General features: G+C 41.2%; 1 protein-coding gene across 4 annotated transcripts in view; it reads left to right on the top strand.

Moving 5' to 3' along the window:
• map4l (microtubule associated protein 4 like) overlaps positions 1–25,879 on the top strand; it is a 146,966-nt gene that overhangs the window by 109,457 nt on the left and 11,630 nt on the right. For 3 of the 4 annotated variants that reach the window (XM_049597691.1, XM_049597690.1, XM_049597694.1), the window contains 6 exons: positions 8,397–8,752; positions 11,462–11,653; positions 14,482–14,587; positions 16,783–16,842; positions 17,734–17,975; positions 22,685–22,744. In XM_049597691.1, coding sequence (XP_049453648.1) covers positions 8,397–8,752; positions 11,462–11,653; positions 14,482–14,587; positions 16,783–16,842; positions 17,734–17,975; positions 22,685–22,744 — 1,016 coding nt within the window. The remainder of the gene's footprint in view (positions 1–8,396; positions 8,753–11,461; positions 11,654–14,481; positions 14,588–16,782; positions 16,843–17,733; positions 17,976–22,684; positions 22,745–25,879) is intronic. The other variant, XM_049597693.1, reaches the window with a different exon arrangement.

The following is a 25,879-nucleotide window of genomic DNA, read 5'->3' as shown; positions in this document are numbered from 1 at the left end:
CTCCTAATATGTCACAGAGACTAAGCAATAATGTTCATATAACATACTGATCTCACTGACAACAATAGTACGGCCAGAATATTCGCATTTAAAAAACATTTTTACAGTCCGCAAATCATGTTTATGTTTTGAATTTGTGTTTTGGCCTGTTGCGCCACCCACAGCCGTCTACCAGTCACACAGTCAGTAGAGTCTCAGCATCAGTTAAAGTTACGACTGAGCTACAGCAGCACGGCAAGCAGCATTAGCAGTGTCCCAGTACATAGCATTAGCAGCCGGCTCCTCCTCAGCTGTATCGCGGCAGCAGCGTTAGCAGCAGAGAAGCTGGACTTGCTCGAACGGTCCGCTGGAAAACCGAAGATCAAGGACGCGGCAACACGGCCCTGCCACGGCAGCCGCCCATGGGCAAACAAATCAGTGTCCAGCGTGCTGCTGTTCAGCAACCTCGAATCTGTAGGGGAGGGGACGGACACGACTCGCGACAGTATTTTGAATTTGAGTGCAGTAATCGTTTTGGCCACATTCTTACATACAGCGTCTAAAATGCACTAAATTAAAATGTTTAAGAATCTGATACTTACAGGTGCTGCAAATTTCTGTACATTGAGACTGTTCTGGGTCCCCATGCAGGGTCCCCCATGCAAGTCTTATGTTTGCTTTTTTTTTTTTTTTTGGATTAAATGTTAGTAAATGTTAAACTAATAGTTAATAGTTACAATTAGATCACAGTTTTGAAGATTTTTTATGATATACAGTAGCAGTGAGGACAGTGATGGTTGAAATGGTTATAAATGGTCATATAATACAACCCATATATTTAAATCAGTGTGGCTTTTATCGTCACCTTATTTATGAGGTTCTATCTGACATTTTTGTCAAAATTGAGTTATTCTTATGACCTTATTCTAGGACAACTTATTAACATGAGAGGTGTTTTTTAAGTTCTATGCATTTTTAGACTTTTTAATTCGACAAAAATATTCAATGATCATTTTTGTTATGTGGAATGAAAAAACTCAGAAACCAAACCATCTCAAAACCACTCTGAAAGCTGATAAAACCTTATGACATGATATATAAACATGATATTGTGTAACAGCAGACATTTTTTCTCCATTTACGAGTGGTGTAAAATACACTCGCCCTGCTCTCTGAAACATTAGTTCAGAATGAATCCCCCATTTTTTGATGCTAGATAGGCTATGGTGCTTTCTAAATATAGCTGTGGTTCACAATATGGTATAGACAGTTGCTTATGGGGGGATTCTTGGGCATATTTGACCGGGACCATAAGATTAAGTCTTAAGTCTTTCTTGTTTATAGCTAATTCACTAAAAGTTTAACACTTAGTAACCCACACAGGCTCCTTATTCTAAAGTTGCCTCCTGTACTCTGCTCAAATTAACAGACCATTTTCTTAAGTGATGGGTTACACCTTGGAAAAACTTGAGGCCACTGCGCCAGAATTCCACCATGGGACGTTTTAGATTTGAAAATAGATAATGCATGTAGGGCTACCATCTTATAAGGCCCATGCTGAGCAGAGCATATTAAGATTGTAATACACTGACAACAACTTCCTTACTACTGTAACTATTAATACACAGTAATGAGGAGGTTATTGAGGGAAGGCGAGGTCTTGGTTGAGCAGTTGCAGAATATGGTCATGTAGAATAAGGCTTTAATAAGTGCTTTATAATAACTAATAAAGAGCCAGGGTATGTGTGCTAATAAGCAACTAATTCATGGTGAATATGTATAGTATAAAGTGTTACCAAAAACAAATGTATCCAGATTATCTAAACCTTTCATGTTGGGGCAGCCTGAAATGTTACAAATTCTTCAAAGTTGAAGCATGAGTTTGTTTTGTAAACTGTGATTGATGGTCCCTTTTTATGCTGCCTGTACAAAGCAGGAATATTGCAATGTTGTCTCACTGTTCTGTATAAAAGGTACAATTTAAGAATGGGGGACAGAGTTGAGCTGGGAATGGAGGTAGTCACAGCGCCGAAACATACAACATAAATTGGACAGCCAGCAGAATGGGATCATGGGCTGAACTGGTGTGACATTCAGACGATGGGACATGTGTGCGACCCACTGCAGGAGATTTAAAAAGTAGCTGTTCACGGCTAACTCAAAGAAGATCAACAGCAGCCGAAAATGTCTGCAAATTTGGAAAACAATGAGGTCTGGGAGCTTCTTACCTTCCAAGCAGAGGACGAGATCAGCAGCCATATAACAGGGACAGTAAATGATTGTTATTGCCATGTCACTGCCATTGTTTTGTTCAGAAAGCGCTGCCAACGCTTGCATTATATGTCACACTTGAGGTAGATGCAGTTGTGTTACATGTTCTTTTGGTTCTCTAATCCTGGGATGCAGACTAATATTGCACATGGGAGCGGAGTGATGCTTCAGTCGATTGGTTCTGTGTAAAAATGCAAATGGGACATGAAGAAGGGACTTTGTAGCGGCGCTATAGTGCGATCTCTGTGTTACAAGGGCTGATGTTTACAGGGCGTAAATAGGATAGCAAAGGTATGACCCATCTATTCTGCCTTGTTATGCCTCTGATTGCCATGACATTCTTACCCTAATCCTAACCAATCTCACTCCACTTGCCCAGACCTAATAAACCCAGCAGACAAAGGCAATGAGTACTAGCCAGTCAGCGTGAGTAGGGTGGGTCATGCCTTCACTATCCCAGGAAATGCAAATTGGCTTCCAGGACAGGAGAGTTTGGTTACTAATTTTACTGTCCATCTTGGAGAGTAAAATGTTATTTTACTCTTAAAGTAATAATCTTTAAGTCCATTGAAGAGCAATGGGATGTGGTTGAAAGCTTAAACAACCTATAATGTGGACTTTGACTTGAGTATGTTTTGTCTAACTATGTTTCTGTCTGATGCTATCTCTGGCTCCATTGCATCGATACTGATCCTTTTTTAAAAACTGTCAATCATAGGTCCGACAATGTAAAGCACTCGTACTCGTCATCCTCCGCTTATCCGGGTCCGGGTTGCAGGGGCAGCAGCCTCAGCAAAGAAGCCCAGACAGTCCTCTCCCCAGTCACTTTTGTCAGCTCTTCCGAGGGAACCCTGAGGTGTTCCCAGACCAGCCAGGCGATGTAATCCCTCCAGCGTGTCCTGGGGCGGCCCCGAGGTCTCCTCCCGGTTGCCCAGAATACCTCCCAAGGGAGGGGCCTGGGAGGCATCCTTACCAGATGCCCGAACCACCTCAACTGGCTCCTCTCGATGTGGAGGAGCAGCGGCTCTACTCCGAGTCCCTCCTGGATGTCCGAGCTCCTCACCCTGTCTCTAAGGCTGAGCCCAGCCACCCTGCGGAGGAAACTCATTTCGGCTGCTTGTACTCACGATCTCGTTCTTTTGGTCACTTCCCAGATCTCGTGACCATAGGTCAGGGTTGGAACGTAGGTCGACCGGTAAATCGAGAGCTTCGCTTTCTGGCTAAGCTCCCTTTTCACCACAACGCATCAGTTAAGCGCCCACATCACTGCTGACGCCGCCCCAAACCGCCTGTCAATCTCCCGCTCCATCCTACCCTCACTCGTGAACAAGATCCCGAGATACTTAAAATCCTCCACCTGAGGCAGGACCTCCCCCCCGACCTGGAGTGGGCAATCCACCCTTTTCTGGCTGAGGACCACGGCCTCAGACTTGGAGGTGCTGATTCTCATCCCAGCCGCTTGTTAAGCACACCGATGCTAAATAAGCGGTGCTGTTTTAATGCTTTTTTTTTTTATTGTCTATGGCAGGAAGAACAAAGCCACACAACCCAGAGCAGATTAAGGGCAGAATGCCTTCGGAAAAAGACAAAGAGCTACAGTTGTAATGAGCATTATACACGGTAGACCTCTTTCCTGGAAATGAAATGGATAATATTGATGCATATTTTCTCTGTCAGACATGAACATCAGACAGGACCAAAACACTGCAAAGGATCTTGGAACCAAGGACATTAAAATTCATGAAACAAGTAGGTGTCACAGAGAGGCTTTGTGAAGCAGCTGCAGCAAGTGATGAGTTTGCATTAACATCAGCGTGACATTGCAAAGCAGGAACTGACTTCACTCTAGCTTAATAAGGCACGACAAAACAATAGCATTAGACAGAGAGTGAGAACAGAAGTGCAGGTGGATAACTAAATTCCAAATGAGAGTAACTCTGAACACTGAAAATTAATTAAGCTTTTTTCTGTTTCCTGCATGACCACACAAGCTGTTCTCAATGCTCATAATCACAGCCTGTTTTTGATTTGGGCTCCAGGTTGAGCAAGTTTGCAACTACAGTTTAAAGTAAAACAACAAAATGTGTCTTGTTTAATGGCAGCCATAGAGGGACCTGCTCCATGTCGACCAGTTGATTGCTGGAGAAAACACAACGGCAGCAAATTGGCATGGTTTCAGAGGAGATAGAGCAGCAAACGTCAGCACAGAGGGAAATGAGGGGACATTTGGGCATAGCATAGGCCTGTCCTGTGTCAATCTTATGTAAGAGATGTCTCAGTGGCAACAAAGAGCCCCTGTATTTTTCCCCCAGCACCCATCCCACCATCCCTCAGCCCAGCCGCCTGTTTGTCCTTAACCCCCTCAACCTCCTGAACTTCTTCTGTTCCCCTCTGCTCACATAATCCTGTCATTCTTCCCTTGTCTTTCACCTTATTCTCTCTTTTTCTCTCTCATACTGTGCTCTTCCCATGAATCAGCTGTTGGCTACATTGGTGATAGACCCAGTCTGACCTAGTGTTTCCTCTGAGGAGGAGAGATGTCCCTGTGTGGTGTTTTAATAATAGCACAAAAATGAAGAACACTGTAATCTAAATTCTGATTTAAGAAATAAGTAATTTTTTAGAAATAGAATTCCCCCTTGCATACATAAGTTAAATTAAGTTATAAGTAAATATAAACTAAAACATCCCTAAAGAGGTACTCCACATATTGTACCCATGAAGTTTAGTTTACTCATTAGTAGGAGAACATTTATAAACAGGTTTATAATGTCTTCTGTGGCTCTGGATGAGCTTTACGTCAACAAGGTTATCCTGGATTAGTCTTGGAGTATACAGATTTGTAACAGTAAGCCTGTATACAAACAGGGGACATGGATTTTAGAGGACTGGGACAGGCAGAGAGGGTCTAGGGAAAGATGCTGTTGAGATCAATTATTAGAATTGTAGGAATTAGCATTTTGTAACTTTGGTCCCATGGATGTATAAAGAGACCTGGATACAGTGTTGGAGATGGGTCCTGTTCATTCCTATGAAAGTTGATCAGTGGTGCTTGAAACTAAAAAACTTCCCATACTTTGATTTTCTGCATTGTTGGGCCCATAGAGCATGGACACTAGAGACTTCACTGGCCAAGTGTCTAACATCCAGTTTAGCCCTCCACTAATTTGAATACAGTGAAATACAGTGATTTAGTCCTTCAGCTCTTTTAGACTTTTGAAATATTATGAATAAAAATCTGACAGTAAAACGAGTCATTTTCTGGGGGTTGTGACCCAGAGGTTGTAGTTACACGGTTTGGTCACTATGTCAAATTGGCTTCAAGGTACGGTGACTTTCTGGGGGTCTGTTTGACCCATACTAAGGACTAACAGTCAGGATATCACAGCATCTGCCACATTTGACCATTTTGACTGCTTCTTTTTTTAATGTGTCTCACAAGTCCACCGACATTATGACTTAATCACTGAAGTACCCCTTTAAGAAGAACGAGAGTAAACTTATTTAAATGTCAGAAGTGACACTATTGCCTTTATCAGGACTAAACAAGTCACTCAAAGGCCAAGACATGTTAGCCTGCAGACCTCTGCATCAATGGCCACATCTCAATATTTATTAAGCTATTCAAACAGGTCTGGTGTTGTTCTTATCAGAACTCTAAGGGTTAATAATGTGTCATCTTTCTATGTCACAGCAAGAAAAACTAGACAAATTCACACAAAAACCACTAGAGGAGTGGAAGACAGACATCTGTGCAAGTCCTCCACATTTGTATAATATTTCAATGAAAAATAGAAAATTAACTGCAGTCACTGCCACTTCTGTGTAGAGTGAAAATGATGTCAGGGGATGGTATCCTCTGACGCTCCAGGGGATGTCAGTCACTACTAATTGGTTAGGACCGGTTAGGACAAAATAACATCATCATCCAAACAGCAGACCCTAACATGAACACAATGTAAGACTGAAAAATGAAATGAAACAAAATGTTTTATGTCTGTCATACATACATAGACACAAGCACACATGTGAGGATGTGCATAAAGATATCCTGCACCATTGCTGTCATGGAGGTCTAAGAGTAAAGGGTGTCGTGTGTTTGACAAACGGTAAAGCCTTCTGAGGATATTTTTTTATAGTTATAGGTCTGAATTTACACCAATTTTCACCATGTACAGCAGAGAAACAGGAGACAGAGGTGCCATTGAGTTTATAAAAATTGTGAGAAATGTGCATTATCATCAAGGCCAGGATATAACCTCTCACCTCCTCTATCAGGGTTGGGTATGACCTCACTGATGTGGATTTTATAGCTACAACATGACCATTGTGGGCACTTGTGTAATGCAGGGCAATTGAATAACTGGGCTTGACCTGTTTACTAACCAGACCCAGAATCATCTGCTGGTGCGACCTACATAAAATCACCCAACAAATCTATAAATGACCAAAGTGCAGTCGCAATTAACAGTGTTTGTTTGATATGATAGATTTTTTCAGAGAAAATGTTCTTACACTTTAGAGATACAGTGTGTCCTCAGAAGTGTCAGGTCGTGTCTCATTAGTCAGGTGTCTGACTTTGGAGTTTGTGCTTTAGTTTAAAGAGTTCAAAAGTTCTGTTGGATGTCATTCTATAAGCTTTAGCTGCAGTGCTGATTACACAGGAACTTTTACATTTATGTAAGGAATTTTAACAATCAGAAGACTGATTTGCTTAAATGCCCGAAAGGGTCTTCATCTACCTCTTGTGGTCATGCAAATAATGAGGTTGCTTCTCTAGAGAAAAGGCAGAGTAGTGTAACCCTGTTAGAAAACTAACCAAACCTTACCTTAGAAACAAACCTAGTTTGTGGCTGGACCATGTATGAAATGCCAAAGGGCTTTGAATTTGAAACAGAAAATGGCAGCATGGCAGGACATCAGTCACTGATGTAAAGGCATTTGTAGTTGTAGCTTACGCAAGTGACCGATGCTGTTGTGCTGAGCACTATTTATACCTTTAATGTATGATGATTTATATTTGTGTGGTGGCGTGTCTGGGTCACTATGCAATTACACAGCCAAGATGCTAGTTGGCGGTGGGGTTTCATTGCCACTGTGTTGAGTTCTGTGAAGGGGGGAGATTGATTCAGCCAGGCCCTAAGGCAGTGCAAGGGGCTTTGGAACTAATTTTCATAGTGGCCAAACAGTTGAATATAACTGTGATTCCCTGTGGCCCAAAAAGACTTTTTGCTATAGACTTACATTGGGAAAGAGACATCTGTAAATCAGTGGATACAGTTTTTTTGAGCATCTCAACACCTGCAAAATGAATCGTTTTATTATTAGAATTTGATCCATTTGGTCTGATAATATTGGAAAAGTCTAGAAGAGCCACAGGATTGAATCATTTTCTGCCAATTTTATAACAGAGTGCTAAACTGGAAGTAGCGGACGCTCCAGTGCGCCTGCTTTGTGGGCTACACAGCGCTGATCATCAGGGTAATTTTACACACACAGTTGAACTTCTTGGGCTTCATCAGCCAAAAAGCCACATGAATCATTGCTCGAAACATTTCAAATATTAGAGTTTTTTTTATAGAGGACTCCTCTGAACTGACCTGTTAGAATTGTTTTTTCTCCATGGCTTATGTTCTTCAAATAACTTATTTGCACTTACAAAAAAGCATTTTTCATTAATAGAAATTTTAAACATAGACTCAGACTGAGAGACCTGTAATGTCCCAACAGGGCAACTTGTGACACAGAACATTAAACAAAAAACAACAGAACAGAGCAACAAGACAACAGCGTCTGGTCGGGTAGTTAGTACAGATCAGACTCCGACAAAACCATGATCTTCCCACGTGTTAATAAGTACATTAAATATGCGCTCTAATTTTACCACACGATCTATCAGGTTTCTTATCTGATATAAATTGTGCATCTGACCAGTTTTGCTCAATATACAAAAGCCTCAGTGCCTTTCAAAAATTCTGCTGTTCACAAGCTGTGAAATTGTGAATGGTAAAGCACATGTACTGTAATGCAATGAATTGTGTACAATTTATAGTGGATGTACACTGACAACTTTGAAGACTTTTTTGCCTCTGCAATTCTTGGTAAAATAAGCTTTGATGCTGACGATGACAATCTTTCTCTCACAGTGAAATCTGACAACAAGGACAAGCAGGAGAAGACAGACATCATGTCCAGCAAGACAGACAAGTTGGACGCCTTTGACAAGAAGGAGAAAGAAGAACAGCAGAAGAAGGACAGTGGCCCAGACAAGAACCAGAAGTCTGAGAAGATTCTCAAAGATGAGGAAAAGATGGAGAAGAACAACAAGGCCATTGAGAAGGCAGAGAAGGCAGACAAGCCGGAGAAGACCAACAAAGATGAGAAGAAAGAAGAGGAGAAGAAGCCAGCCGAGAAGAAGGACGAGAAGGGAGGGAAAGGGACAGCCAAGTCTCCCACAGGCAATGGCAGCAAGACCCTGCCGAGCCCTGACAGCAAGAGCAAGGTGGGTCACACACACACATGCACACACAGAGAATACTGCTGTCCACACACATTTCCTGCAAAGAGATTCACACACTCACAGTGAAAGTGTCCACTGGTCACAGAAACAGCCTCGTCACCCAAAGGTCACAGTTTTGAACCCTGCCACAGCCGGTGTGTCCAACAACAGCCTGTTCAAGTGTCCTTGAGCTAGACACACAAAGCCCTGCCCATTCACACACACACACACACACACACACACACACACACAAATGCTCAGGCTGATAGCAAAAATTACAGACATCGTCTACTTCAGCCAGTGCACCGCTTCTACTACTCCTGCTGATCTCTTGAGTGTTTGTGTATGTGTGTGTGTGTTCACACCTGCATTTTAGATGGGTGAAAGTTTGCAACAAAATTGATTTTTTTGAATCAATTTTACAAATATGCTCACAAAGACAAATTAAATCTTTGCAACTCTTTTGTGTCAAGTTCAATTTATTGAACGTTGACATGCAAATTCACGCTATTGACCATTAGCAAACCATCTTGGGGAAATGGAAAGCGAGAGAATCCAAAATGGAGGAAGCTAATTATAATAGCTTATTAGCTGTGACATACCATCTACTTTTATTTGGGGATGCAACTAACCATTATCCTCATTATGGAATAATTTGCAGGTTATGTTCTCAATCGGGTCATGAAATACCAAAAAACAGCAAAAAAGGTTTGTCTCAGTCAACCCCAAAGTGATGTCATCAAATTACCTGTTTTGTTTGAACAACTAAGAATAGCAGCAAATCCTCATAAAGGTCAGGTTGGAATGTTGATAAACAATTAATCAATTGTTGAAATTGTTTTAGGTTATGGTGGTGGGTTATGATGGAGAACAAACTGTGCTACAAAAGAGGCCAAAAGAGGCTGGTTTTTAGAGCACAAATTTGTCTTTGAAAAACTTGGAGAAAATGCATAACCCTCCCATCACCATTTTTTAAACTTACCATTTAATGTGTGAAAGTAAATTTAAAGGTCGAAGACAAAGTCCTGGAGTTGAAAAAAAGCCTCAGATTTTAACTGTTATTGTGCATGTTAGTAAGCACAAACAGTTTATTCTTGGCCAAAAATTGAAAAATTGTTCTTACAATTATTTCTGTTTTGACATAGTCTGGCAATGATATATAGTGTAATTTTGGCAAAAGAATGAAAACATGCCCTCTAATCCAGAAGGCTTGGAAGGCATGTTTTCTTTAAATATCTGCAGTAAAATAAATACAAAATGGAACCATGTAAATTTGTATGCCCTTCTTCTAAGCCACAAAAACATAAATCCTTCCCCAGTCTTTAAAAAAATATTAGCGCACCATCCCTTGCTCCTTCATAAATAACGAACAGTCCCTAAATTATATAAAGTTATTGTTTCATTAGTCACCAAGCTAACAAGCTTGCAAACTGAAAAGAGGTTAAACAGCACAATATGGCAAAAACAGACGGAAGCTGAGAGAGCTGTTGTGGCTGACTGGTGCAAGCTTGTTCACATCTGGCTAGCCAAGACCTCAGGAACACCGCCACGCTTCAATGTCAATTTGATATGGTGGCCAAGCTGTGTAAGTACAACTTCCAGGGCTGTCACGGCAACAAAAAATCTGCATTGTCAAAGAGACATTTGTAAATCAGTGGCTACATTTTGTGTTAGCATCACAGCCCCTGTGAAATGACTCATTTCACTATCAGGATTTGATCCATTCAGTTTTAAAACATTTTGAAAGTCTAGAGGAGCTGCTCGATTACATCACTTTGTCCCCATTCAAGTGAGCAGAGGGCTAAGTTAGCCACATGGCCAGTCAAAGTCTGTAGTGCGTCTGCTCTGTAGTAATAACTTTTTACCTGGGAAGTTAAACTTAATTGGCTTTATGCACCACTGTGTAACTTTGATTGGAATTAACTGGGCCCTGCCTCCACCGCCGTATCCAGTTCTCTATATACATTAGGCTAGTCTGTAAACAGTCAGCTTGCAGGCCACAGTAGTTTAACTAGCCCTGTGTGTTGTCACTATGATGGACATAATATTGAGCACTTCTAAACATACTAAAGGCACAGGAAGTGGCACAGCAAAGTTCATCTATGCACCCTCACTAAACAGGCATTGTGGAAGCTTGCCACAATGCCTCAATGCCACATCCAGTTCTCTTTATAAAACTATTTTGCTGGCCTGTAAGCAGTTACCTTGCAAGCTACCGCAGTTCAGCAGCTAGCACTGCGAGTTGTGACTGAGTCACTCAAAAACTACCAGCACTGCCTCTTCATTGAATGTGCACAGATGAACTTTATTGTGCCACTGCGCCTTGAAGTACTTAGTACTAAATATTATGTTCATCATTTAGATTGTCAATGTTTGTGTATGTGTGTGTCCAACATCTGAGAGCTGATTTCCATATCATATGCTACTTTTGGACTGCTGCTCATTTCATCAGATTTGAGGCTTATAATTTTATAATTTATGACCCATGAGCTCTCTAAAGTTGCTATAAATTGCTAATTTGATTTTAGATTTTATTTTATGATTGTCATATGGTTGCTGGCTCTGCTGCCATATCACGCTGTCATTTGCAATCAGTGATTTCATCTCTGCTTTTTCTTTCTCAATCTCTATCTGTCCTCCTTTTCTTTCTTTCCCTCCCTCCTCTCTGCTATTTTACCGTATTATGGCTTCTTTTAATTTCATTATCACCAGCCTGACGTGGGTTCAGCTAAACCAAACTCAGCCAAATCCCGCCCATCCACCCTCTCCACCAATGGCGAGGCCACCTCGGCCAAACGCCCCTCCCCCACCTCAGCCAATAAAAAAAGCCCTGTACCCAAGGCGACCACACCCACTGCCGCCAAGCAGCCGCCAACAGCAACTGGCTCCACCAAGGCTGCCAAGGTGAGTATAATACACACAGGAAGATCTGTTTCTCCTATGCAAATTGGCTGATTGTGTATGTTCCATTTTTAAAACGATTTTACTTTGTCAGTCTGTGTTTTTGTGGACTAGTGAAATATCATCACAGTTCAAAATCACATTTAACTCAGTCCAAATGCCCTGAAGTGTTGTTGTTTATCTAGGATACTTTGGGAAAGTAGACTTGGTGTATCCCAGCATGCATGTCTGGTGTTAATCATCAACCAGAGACAATGCTGGAGGATATGAGCTAAGCTGATGAGTGTTGTTTTTGTTTTAATATCATCAACTGTTATTTATAACAAATAATGTATTGGTATTAATCTTTCACATATGTTGTTCTATTAAAATAAGGTGCAGTTAAGACGGAAAGTCTCCAGCAGCCTCATACAGGAACTCAAAGAAATATTTACCTCCTGTTAGATTGCTCCCAGTTTAATAAAATGTTATCGGGCCAATCCATTCAGCCTGTGCTCAGTAATGATTGTTGTCCTAATGATGTTTTTCTGTATGACCTATGAGCCTATGAAGAGCTATATAAGCTATCTGTGATCATAATGACAGCATTTATGGATTAACCTCCATATTACTCAGTTATTTTACATAATAATGTGGATGGGCTAGAATCCTTATATAAGGCACCCATCATATCAGTTTACCACAGTGTATAATTCAACTGCCCAGACTTGATTGCTAGACCTGTTCCTCTGAGTCTAAAGAAATACAAAATGTTATTCAGTCGTCAAAATACGCAGGGCAGAAATACAAGACTTGTAAGTTAGTGGTCTGTCAGATATTCTGACCGTTAGAACTAAATGTCTGTCCAGATGTTATTTCAAGAATCCTCACATCCCACTTGCCAGACATTGTTTGTATTGCTTGATACTTCAAGACTGAAATCAGTATTACTCATATTTTAGACTACAACTAATATAGATTATGTGCAGCTGTGAGAACTATTAGTAAGCTGAATATGTTCACCCTCTCTGTCTGATAAAAGTTACCATTGACCACATTTATTCTGTCAACAAAACAAAACTTTATTGTGCAAAATCAGGTTATTAAAATCTAAATCCCTACATTAAAACTAAAAAAAATGAAAGGATTCTTTAAAATGTAATGTTGTCTTTTCCCATCATGCCCTGAAGTTTTGCAGTCAGTGGAGATCAACTCCAGCGCCTGGCTGTAGATATCTAAGCAGCTGAGTTACAATTGCAAATTGAGCGTAGTGTGTCCCTCTGTAACTAACAAGTATTAACTCCAGAAGATATAAGTTGGAACATGAGGAAGGCCCTTTGTCTACCGATTTAGATGTTTGACCCATTGTTTTGAGATGCATTGATTAATTGGTCGAACATCAGTTTCCGATGATATTAGCCTTGTTGACTGCCAAGGGCCTATCTGCTAATAAGATGACATTCACCGATGGCAGTGGCTGGTGTTTTTCTGTTGTTTCACATCAATATTGCACGGGCTAACGGCCACAAACTTAATGATAATACGCATGTAAAAGAAGAATATAATGACTGTTTGGCACATAGGCTCTGTGATCTCACTGTTGTGTGATGAGATGGATAGTAGCAGACGGGAACTGCCCATTGGTTCGACAGCCCATTGTTCCGACCATATTAAACCCATTGTTCCGAAGTCCGTTCCGAAATCATCATGATGCCCTGTGGTTAAGGTCTGGTTAGGTTTAGGCACAAAAACCACTTGGTTAGGGTCAGGAAAAGATCATGGTGTGGGTTAAAATGAAAAAGAAAGTGACAAACACATAAGCCGTGAGCCTGCTCCGCCTCAAGCCGGTCGCGGCGCACCATACGGCCGCCGCGAGCCGTTCAGCACCGCGGACAGTCGGACTAATGGGATGTCGAGCCAATGGGCTGTCGAACCAATGACATGGACCCGTAGCAGACGGCGTCCTGTCCTCAACAGACAATAGAAAACATGTTTGGGTAAAGCAGATCTTCTCTGCATAGACTTCAGAAAGAAAGGTCGCAGTCATCTCACTTTGAATGTGTTAGGGGACACACCATATTTTTTGTGAGCAACAAATCTGTGTTGAAATCAACAGGACAAGAGCTAGTTAACGTTAGCTGTTAGCTGTTAGCAAAGCATGTTTTTGGACAAAAGTCAAGAATTCATACACTAATTATCACAAAATTTCACAGAAATGTCCAACAGGATTTATGAAGTGATGATATTTTATATCCAACAGGTCAAAGGTCAACTTCACTGTGACATCATAATGTTCTGCAAAAACACTTTTCTGGCCATTACTTAACATCATTTCTCGGGAGCAGAAGGGTAGACATTTGGTCAGATATTTAATTGGTGACACTCGTCCTGGGTGTCCATCTTGAAACTGGACTAACTGTATAGATCTTCTTGGCTGCCGGGGAGAAAAATGTGTGAAGCATCCATGTTTTCACAGACATGGATGTGAAGTGCAACTTGACCGGTGCACGGAGGCATACAACTGCAGGCAGTAGTTCTGTTTTTTTTGTTTGTTTTTTTTTAATCTAACTATGAGACATAAATCCTCCTCCTTCCTCTCCCATCCTGTTTGTCATAAGTCTGTCTACTGTTTCTTCCCCCCCCCCCCCCCCCCTCTCTCTCTCTCTCTCTCTCTCTCTCTCTACTTATGTAATGGTTGCACGATTGGCCTCTCATAACACCGGAAAACTGGATAACATCGCCTTCGTGCACACAGCAGCGACAGTACATGCAGACAAACAGATAAACTCTCATACTCACAAACAGTCAAATAAACACCCCCACAGCTCATCTGTCTGTGTTGTGATTTCCAGACTGCAGAAAATGAGAAACGCCCACCTGTGCCAAAGGCCACGCCCACACCCCGTGCGACTGCCAATAAGAATGGCTCCTCTGCGACTCCTGCAAGTAAACCTGCTGGTACGTGCACACACACACCTTCACAGTTTGCACAATATCTTCATTTCTGTTATATCTGCAGCATCTTCCTGCCCTCTGTCCCCGATTGTGTGATATGAACAATGTTGTCACAGACAGTATCTCCACTCTGCTCTGGCTAGTTCATAGTGTTGAAAGTGCAACATGACCTCTACAACAGGACCTGAACTCTCTACAGTAGCTTGGAAATGACTCACAATGTAAACTGGCACCACTCCAGGCAACAGGCAAACTGAATTGCTACCATATGTTAGACTTTATCAGATTCAAGAGCTGGCTTTTGAAAACACCAGACTGGTATTTTTATCCGCACATCACAAACAGTATCTCACCTCTCCCAGAGAGGAAGCTATGACTCAGTCAGAGCTATGATAGTCTGCTTTTTGTGCACTTCAGCTCAGCACCCTCAGAGAATATGATTCATTCACCCAGTTCACAGTGCTGGGTGTTATGTACTGCTAGGTGCATATTTCATTTTAGTTGCATGAGTGAACTCCATTACTTTTGTATCTGTTGCCTCGATGGCAGCCGTTTAGTCAGAATTCATAATGCTTCTGCCACGTGATGACAGCATTACATGCAGCAAGACTTTATCAACATGATGGACACGCTGTCACTCCTCCATAAACGGTGAAATGACTCATTTTTGCTCAGATGGCCTGCAACACAATTTTTAACTCACCAGAAGCCCTTAAATCTCCTGTACAGTTGATCAGTCAGAAACATTTGACAGCTAATAAGTGAGCGACCAACTGCAGGATTCTGTCGGCATAGCAAGACTTTAGATTGACAGCCAGTCGCCTTCTTCTTTTACTTTTGATGTGCTTTTGGCAATAGAAAAATAGCTGAAAGTCCCAGCTGTTCAGAGTCCTCCAGTTTTCTACAGTTTTATATATCACAACAAATAATGGAACATCTCAGTGTTTGCTGAATAGTTGCATTTATTGCTGAACCACATGGGGGGAAAAACTCTACCAACTACCCCACGGCCGTGTTGCTTTATCTCCTTATAAAGTCGCTATGGAAAACCAATCCATTCTAGCCAACTCCTCAAATACTGGCGCTTGGTCGATGTCCCTCGGCATCTGATACTGAGGAACCGAGACACCCTCAGAGTCTGTATGAGACATATTGGTCTGTGTCATTATTAGATGCTCAGAGCAACCGATGTAGCAAAAAAACAAAAACAAATGAGAAAGTCCATGTAGGAAGGAGGTCAGGGTGGATGGGTTTATTTTGAAAAAAAAAAACACTGAATGCACATAACAAGCGGAAACTGTACATTTCCTGTGAACACAGAGGTTTATTGATGCGTGTTACAAACGGAAATTGGCACACTGTCCCTGATGTGTCAAAACTGATGCTGAAGAGGTACCTAGAGCAGCAAATATAGATACATTAGGCCACTGATTATTATATTATTTGATGAGCTGAGAACACTTTTCTGTTACATCCAACACACATGGAGCGACAGTAGCATTAATTTTGACTCGTGACTGACCACCAATGAAAAGAAGTCTATTTATGCTCTGCTCTGCTAAATGCTTGTTTCTTTACCAGTTATCCAGAGTTGGGTTCATCAGAGCTTTGTTGCTAAAAACAGCTAACTGCTTCAAAGTTGATGGAAACATTCAAAACATGGGCGTTAATTTTTCAATTGAGTTTGGAGTGAGATAGTACAATGACTTCAGATTTTACATGGTCATAGTCAGGGTCAACAAAGAACAGTCCTCTAATGGAGGACATTTTTTTAATTTATGAAAGCTTAAGAATTAACATTTTAAATGTGTGTGTTATAATATCATTTGCAATGACTTTGCCTCCGCAGTAATATGCATAGTGTGAAACTACTTCAAATTGTTTCTGATTGTAGTCATAGGAACATTTAAGTAGCATTTTTTTGTGCCTCTCAGCAAACCTATTATGGAAACTGTTTTATCAAATTAGGCCTTCTTTGCTGACTTATATGTGGTATATGACGTGAGAAATTATCGTGCACATCAAAATCAAAGCAACAGCTGGCTTGACCAGGTTTTCACAAATGAGGATTCACTTTACCACAGTGTTTTTGCAGTCCTGCTGCAGTTATATGAGCGTTGAGGTATTTGGTAAAGGCTATCAGAATCATGTGTCACTCTATTCTTTTTAAAGTTGTTTTCTATGTTTCCTGCTTACAGCAAACAAGAATGACAAGTCCGAGAACAAGACAGGAGAGGCCAAGAAACCCAAAACTACAGGTAACAACCTCAGAGAAATGACAGATAGTTAAAAAACAAAACAAAACAAAACAAAACAAAAACAATCAGAAACAATACTTATTTTTGTTTGGTTCCTATGGAATTCAAAATGACACTAGAATAAGATAAAGGCTATGGATAGAAAATCTATATATGGTCATTCAGTCAAAGCTGCTTTGAGCACCTCTAAAGCTGGGCAGAATGAACCTGTGGCAGTTATACTGGCATGTATGGATCAGTTGACCAGCCATGATGTAAGGAAGATGAGAGAGAGAGAAAGGCAGCATTACTTTGTGTCATGTACCATGGATGAAAGGAAGAAAAGGTCTGAGAGATGGACAGTATGGTCTGTCTGTTCTGTGTTGCAGCAAGTTTGGACATATGATCATTGATCTGTTCAAACTGCAGACAGCAGTGACATGAGAGAGATCCATCCATTGTCTGTCAGCCAGATTGTTAATTACTCAGACAATTAATTAGGCGTTGTGACCCCCTACATCAAACTGCACATCAAATGACAAGTGATCTGTCAGAAATTTGGTCTGATTCCCAATTTGGGGTTAATTGGGGCTTAATCTGTATAGTGTCTATAGGAAACAATATCTAATTTTTACTGTCCCATTATACAAAATAACCATGTCATTGATCATTGGTATATTATATTACATGTAAGCATGATATGTTGATTGATACCAGTACCTCAGTGATGAATAGTAAGACCAGAAGTTCCTCTTCTTTCCTCTTTACACCTCTTAATGGTTAGTTCACTTGTTCATGACTTGTGAAATAAAATGGTTGCACAGATTAATTCTGTGAATGTGTAGTGTATTTATTTGAGGTCATTTATGTCTATACACTGGATTTAGTCACTGTTTCTTCCTTACTGTGTAGCCCGTCCTCGCCCAGCCCCCACCACCACTCCTGCTGCCTCTACTAACGGTGAAAACACTCATCGCCGCCGCGTCATCACTAAACCCCCAGTGCCCAAGCAAACCCCAATGGAGAAGAAGCCACCGGTGCCCCGTGCTCCTCGAACCCCCAGGCCCATTAATGCTCCGACACCTGACCTGAAGAACATCCGCTCCAAGATTGGATCCATTGACAACATCAAGTACCAGCCTGGCGGAGGAAAGGTAGGACCACACAGACAGTACAAGAGAGGTCTATGAATAATTCAGAACAGAGATGTACCTGTCAAGATTACTGAAATGCTGCAGAATGATTTTCTTGTATCAGCAAATGATTTGGCTCCAGTTGGTTTGTAATTCAAATAGCTACTATGTGCTGTACATCACAATAACATCTTTTTAGTCAGAGGGCTTCCTCTACACTGGGACCTGACTTGCTGTCAGAACAAATGCTAATCAGTCAGTCCATGAACTGTTAAATCTCAACTTGTTAGAGGAATAATATCCTGGTAGTTTGCTAAATAAAGTATAAGTGCTGCACTGCAAAGTGCAAATGAAATTACTACTTCTGCTACAGTCATAACAGCTGACAAAATAATCATAAATACAGTTCAATGGCAGCAGCTGTGATGCATGATTGGCTCTAATCACATATAGTGATTGATCACAGGGAGGGGTACAGCTGCCACACAGACAAAACACATCGGAGCCAAAGAAAATAGAAATAGTGATGTACAATTCACATTGTTCTATATATTTCCTTATAATGTTTGCATTTGCTGTGTACTAGTTACATGACAAACACATGTTAAGCAGCAACTATTTCCTAAGTAAAGATATGTGGAGTAATCGTGTCCTGAGCAGAGAATGAGGTGCACTTAATCTGAGTGTGTTGTAAACCGAGCTTCTCTGTTGGTTGTGTATATCCCACTGGCTAGTTAATTACCGCCACTCTGCACTGTGCTCATACGCCAGTTATCATTGATATGGGCAGGGCGTTGACGTAGAAGCATAGTGCACACCCTCCGGTTTCCCCTTGCTAACTCCGATAAGTCTTACAGCACTACTGTCATCGATAGCACTGTTTACAATGTTAGCACTGTTAGCTGCTAGCTGGCTCAGCCACGTCCATGTTGAGAGCCGTGTGCAGACAACCTCTGAATCATATATATGCTCCCAGTGTCATATAGAGCTCCTTTAATAACTTAATAATTTTTTGTGGCATGCTTTTTCCATTCCATAACAAAATCAAATCATAACACAGAAAACAATGAAAAGAGGTTATTGCATTTCAGTGTTGTCCAGCAGAGAGCAGCATAGATACAAAATATACAAAATACTGTTGTTAGTGGTCACGAGGAAGTTTTTTTTTTCTTTCTTTCTTTTTAAATGAATGCAAAATGTTTCCATCCTGTAGCCTAACATTCTAGCCACCTACAGAGGATTCTGCCAGTATCATCCCCTTCAGCATCTGTGCAGCTCTCTGCTGGACAACATGCAATGCAGTATACCTCTTCACTTTGTTTCCAAGTGAAAAAATTAAATCAATTTTACTTGGTACATGTAATCATATACGGTACAATCCCAGTGAAATTTAATCCTGCCAGTTCCTAGGAAGAAGAATAAATACATGCATGTGATTGGTGTGGTGGGTTCTCAAGGAGTGTCCTCTTTGAGGATCCTTGTGGCCTGAGGGTAGAGGCTCCTCCTGAGCCTCCCAGTGTTGGCCTGGTGTAACTGGTACCTTCTTCTCAAACTTAACAGGAGGAATAGGCAGTTATCCAGGAGGTTGGGATCTTTAATGATTCTCCTGGCCTTATCCTTGTAGGGTCTGGTTTAAACATCCTTTATGCAGGGTAGCACAGGGCCTGTGGTGTGTTCAGCTGAACAGACCACTCTTTGAAAGGCCTTGCAGTCCTGTTCACTGCTGTTTCCGTACCAGGCAGTGATGTTCCCTGTCAGGCTGCTCTTGATGGTGCAGGAGGAGGAATTTCCAATCTGTATCATTTAGACTCCCCAGTATATAAGGGGATATTCCAAATTCCCTCAAGCATCTAAGATGATACAGTCTGATACAGTGCTCAGGTCAGGCCCACAGTGATGTGGACACACCACAGCTGTGTTGTCAGCAAACTTGATGATGGTGTTGGAGTCTGAAGTGGCTACACAGTCGTGTGTGTACAGGGAGCACAGCAAGGGACTTAAAACGCAGCCCTGGGGTGCCCCAGTGTTAAGGATGCGGATGTGTCTGCCCAACTCTCACCATCTGGGGTGTGCCTTTCAGGAAGTCAAGGATCCATATGAACAATGGGGTGTTTAATTCCAGCTTCTTGAGCTGTGTGACGAGCCTGAAGGGGAACTGTGGTGTTAAACACTGAACTTTAGTCAGTGAACAGCAATGTCACATAGCTTCCTTTCTTGTCCAGGTGGGATATCATGGGGTGCAGTAGTGAAGTGGAGGGTATCTGCAGGTATACAGGGTATACTCACCTCTTTTCTGGCCGTTTACAGTAGACCCACCTATCAGCCAAAAAGCCATTGGGAAATATAGAAGACTATATCCACTTCGTCCTTGGTAACCTACCCATCTACCTAGTGCCACACCCACCTCATCAACTACCACTATCCTACTGGTCGTGTGGAGGATGTCTTCTGTGATATCTTCTGTAGATCAGAACGGAACAGTAGGCAGCTGTAGTGGGTCCAGTGTGCTGGGTAATGAGGAACAGATTTAATCTTCAACCAGCCGTCCAAAGCACTTCATCACCAGAGGTGGGCAGTAGTCATTCAGGCATGTTGGTTTTGTTTTCTTGAGCAGAGGATTGATGATGGGCTCGTTGAAGCACGTGGGTATGACAGACTGAGCCAGTGACAAGTTGAATATCATTGTAAACACCATAGCTAGTTGTTCAGCACATACTTTGAGGACCCGCCCACTGACACCACCCGGCAGAACCGAGTCTGCAGCATTTGTAACAGCATATTGTGTGGCAGATCTTCTGAGGATAAAGTGGCTTTTTCGGTAGAAAATTATTGTTGGTCTTGACGCAGGGCTGGTGTGTCAAAAGATTTCATGAAAACATTAAGAATGTGGTCCTTAGATCCTCATACAGATGTAACAACAATGTATCTGAGGCCGATAACTAAAACAGATAGAAGATCACTGCATGCTCAGTCATGGATTCTACTAAATGCACTGGATAAAGTCACATTTGCGGCACTCTCATACTTTCCTCTGTACAGTGCAAACAGCACAGTGTATTGTGGTGATTAGCTGTATAATAGTGGATAAGATTTGGGTGGAGAGGGGAGGACATGCCCTGCTCACAGTATTGCTTCAATTAGCATTTGTAATGTGTTCAATTAGGGGAGGTAATATGTTGTTTTTAAATATGCACATATAACTCACCATTACATTTGATACAGCATATTGGCTTTAATTTAATCTCTCAGCCATTACTTTCATCTTTTTAGGGTTGTTGTTTTTTTCTGATGCATTATAGATTCTTGCCGTACCTCTCCAGGTGTTTGTAAGTTTTTATGTCCTAAGATCTGCCTATAGTTCTGGAATTGCTTCATTTCAATCTTCTCTGCTTTTATACATTGTTGTAAACATTTGTTAGAGGTGAAGAAGTAAAAACTTCCTTTCTGTGCTCTAAAAAATGGGTTAATTTTCATCTGTTTTACTTTAGTATCTTTCTGTCCCATCTATTAATATTTCATTAACCATCTTCAGCAGTCAGGCAGCAGTGCATATAGCTGTAACTGGCTGGGTAGACAACCTTTGCAAACCTTTTAAGATTTATCATATCCAGCACAGATGTCATCTCTGCCCTATTTATGCAGGAAACCACATGCATGCTCCTTTTTACCCTGTTTCATATTCACAATGATTCCTCACTCCCTGAACCTGTATCATTTAGACATGAGCTCATGGCCAATTAACATTAGATCAGCGTAGAGAAGGAGCTGCAGTTGCCTTCCAAATGGCTTTGTGAAATTGGCCTAATGTTGCAGAGTCTCTGGTTGTCGGCATCAAACTATAACGTTTGGGCAGTATTCACTCTCTCAGGCAGATGTACTGTGTTTTGCAGGAGCAGGTTTGTTCCTGCTGTGTTGTCTCTCTTCCCTTTCAGAGACATGCTCCTACTCTTTTTGTCAGTCTGTCAGAATGAAGCCACTGTACACACACAAACACATCACCACCCTGCATCACAATAAGTTGCACTGACTCATGCAGTCTCCAGTGATGCTAATATTGGTTTGTCTATTATGCATTTTAATATTTTCCATTTGACAGGAGCTTTTTGGTCTATTAACCTTTCCATCCAAAATATAGTACTGGTGTTGTTTGTCTGAACAATACTAGTACTCCAGTTATGTGATATTTGACTGTTGTTTTCTAGTTGTGTAATTATTCTTTTTGGTCAACTCTTGTCACTGACAAACTGTAATGTATTGGTACTAATCTACTGTAATTTTTTGTCATGTTTTGAAAAGTGGTCCATCTGCTCCAGTTCACTTTCATTTGCCATTTCCCATCTGATACAGTGCATCTGATTGGCAGTGCTACAAACATATGTACACATATTTGTTTATTATCCTCTCATTTGATTGGCCCATAATTACATCTAATTAGTGCTACCACTATCAATCATTTACAGTGATTCATACACCCACACATTTGCCAAGTAAATTTGATTATATAGCTCAGTTCACTTTGCTTCCTTTTTAACCATGCTCTTATTTCTCACACAATCATACGCTTCCCTTTTAATTGGCTGTAACAACCCATACAATCATCTGATTGGTCCAGCTGCTAACCCCACCAGTTCCCATGTTCCCACCCCTCCACCTGCTCTTCCGACCCGTTGTGTTGTGGCGTGTGGTTGGTTGGAGGTTGTATTGACCAAGGGGGTGGTTGTCTTCCCCAGGTCTCCTCCACCCCGAACAACAAGGCATCAGACCCCTCCACCCCTGCCGCCAAGGCCAGAGTGAGTCCCTACCATCTACACCCTCACACCTCACACACACACATCCTCCCACCTTCTCTCTGTAGCCACCACATACACTGCCCATTCTACATCCATCCACAACACACCACACCCTTGCTGTTTACAGGTGGTAACACTACATAAAAAACTAATTAAAAAAACTATATATAAAGTATAAATATATACTATAGTAAATACTATACTCCTGTTCTAGTTATATATATATATATATAACTAGTAAATATCAGTCCACAGTTCTTTCATTTTGACTGTTACCAAACAACAGTTTTTTAAGGGAGACTGAAAAGAACATTTCCAGCATCACTCTTTTCATGTGAGCAAATAAATCTCAAAATGTATCTAAACAATTTTTTTGTGGGTATTGTTTCATGTAACCCTTGGTAAACAGTCACTGTGGCAACAAGCAGTAATTACAGAATACTGGCATTTTGAATTTCCCTACATTTCCTAATATTCCCTAGAGCCAGTCACTTTAAATGTATCATCAGGGCCCTGTTGTTCAAGAGTAATCTCATCAGATTTCAGCTATTGGATTTGATTTCAAGATCAAATCTTGAAAATGAGTTGTTCAAGAGAGAAAAAAGGATTCTAAATGTGTTTAGATCATGTAATCCAGCCTTGGTTTAATTCTGGATCAAACCTTCAGTATGTGTTGTTCAAAACTTTTTAGTAGGATCAGTATACCTCGGATTTCAGGTGAATTTCAGGAACAAAGTGTATTAAATTATTATTATAAATTGTACATTTATTTATATTTTGCATTTAATACAACAGGTAATGATAAAGTAGACATTAGGCTACCTATTAAGCCTGTTAGTACAGTAAAGTGAAGACAAAGGATTTTGTCCCCATAAATAATTCCCTAGATAGCTGTCAATATCAAACAAAAATTATCTAAAGTTACAATCACCAAGATCTCATTTTTAGTCTCATGGCAGCCTTTACAGCTATAAGTGGTAATTGCAGTGTGCTTGTTGGCAGACTGCCTACACAGTGATATGTGGTCCCATTCAGAGCACTGGTTATCCAGATTTGGTCCTCTTGAAAACTTTTTATCTGAATCAGAGGAAGCCAATCCAAACCAGCACAAAAGTAAGATAGATTGGGTGATTCTGAATAGCAAAACATGGGATTTCCCAATTCCAACTATTCTGATACAGATTCAATTTTGAACAACAGGGCCCTACCTACCGGAGAGGTAGACATGAGGTAGTTGTCCCAGTGGGCAACTGTGGTACCGCAATAAAATATGGAACATACCAAACTGAAGGAGGAATACCATAACTAAGGATACTCCAAATACTAGTACTATTTTTTATTTTTATTTTTTTTAAATGTGAAAAGAGCCCAGTACAGACTAGACAGCAGCAGCGTTATGAGGCGTAGCTAAGTGGTTCTTGGAGCCCTTGATACTTCACTGGTTTTACTGCATCTTGTGGTACCCAGAGATACTTAATGAAACAGACATATTCAGAGACAAGCCATCCCATCATACACAAGAAGCAGTTTTTGTATGCCAGTGAGGGATCATGTTCTTGTTGCTGCCCTTCTTTTAGGTCACTAAACCTGGAACAAAAAGGTGAAAATTTTTTGACATTTTACATACAGATAAGAAAACAAATTTCTCTTCTGTAATTCAAGCTCTGATTCATTTTTACAGCTTAGCGCTACCTTTGCTTGAAAAGTGCCTCTTGTATATTCTGCAGCAGATAGCTTTGGTTTCATAGGGTCAATCTACACTCCATGATTTCCTCTCATTTCCATTTACATTTCCATCACATCCTATCACATTTACCTCCACTGAGCTTCATATACTGTTCAAGGCATCAGCAAAACTACAATCTGTTTTCTAACAATATCATCATCTACATCTCTTTATATCCACACTTTCAAAGGACACCCCAGTGGGGATCGATGATGCATTTCACATGATGTTACTACTTGTACAAAATAAATTGATTGAAGCTGCTGTGAAAAGAAAGAACTAGAAATTGCTTCGCAGCAGTTCTAGTGCAAAGAAGGAAGGAGTGCAGATATGAATATAAAATAACAATAAGGTGCTACATCTCTCTGAATGAGGTAGATCTTAGAAAGTTTGGTAGGTATTGAGGTAGAGTTGTGAAGTTTGATTGCAACAGGAAGAAAGGCCTCTATAGTGGCATTGTAACGTGGTGGTAACAGACTAGGCTGAAGGTGCTCCTGTGTGACCATCACATGGTGGAGAGGATGAGAGTCATTGTCCAGCATCCTCCCTGACACCACCAGCAATGAATCAAGCTTCACCCCCAGGACAGAGCCAGTTTGGATTGTTGATTCTGTTGGCAACTGCCCTCACCCTGCTGCCCCAGCACACCACAGCAGAGACAATAGCAATGGCTACCACAGACTGTTAGAACATCCTCAGCATGGTTGGCTCTGGCCCATCTTAAACACATTGTCTGTGTTCTTAGCCAAGTCCAGCTTGTTGTCTAATAACTCCTTCGACCCGTCATGCAGGTGGTTAAGTTCACACCACTCAATGATGTCCACAGCACTTAGCCTCCATCCTCTTGCTGATGCAGCCCACAATTGCGAGTTATCAAAGAACTTCTGCATTTGGCAGGACTTAGAGTCCAACATGTAGAGGGTGAACGGGAATTGTGACAGAACCCTGCAGGGCTCCAGGTTGCTCATCATATTGTCAGTCACAGTGTGTTGAAGTGTTTTTGTTCACCTTGGCCTGACTACCAGTGTACATTGATTTTAGTGCGACTAAAGGCTACTCCCACAGATGTCACTGTATAACACAGAAATGGCCTCATGCCCTTTGTGCCAGTCTACACACTCTTGCAAACACCACTGCAAACCCCCACAGATAAGTCATGAAATTTGAAACATTGTGGTATGCAGGCTCAGTGGCTGTGTGTGGCTCCGTGCAAGACACAAATAATACACAAATAGCATTGTTGGAAGTGTTAACAAACAAACAAGAAAAGAACGGCTTTTCCTGGTTTCGTTCACTTCTTGCGTGCTAGTTACAGATTTGTCCACTACACCAACGTTACAGGACATTGCAAGGATGACAGTGCAACAGTAGGTTCACATAAATGGTTATAGATGGTTTGCACAGATGAA

This window comes from Epinephelus fuscoguttatus, linkage group LG15 (assembly GCF_011397635.1).
Source record: "Epinephelus fuscoguttatus linkage group LG15, E.fuscoguttatus.final_Chr_v1".
NCBI classification, from domain to species: domain Eukaryota; kingdom Metazoa; phylum Chordata; class Actinopteri; order Perciformes; family Serranidae; genus Epinephelus; species Epinephelus fuscoguttatus.
This window is presented reverse-complemented; position numbering and strand designations above follow the sequence as displayed.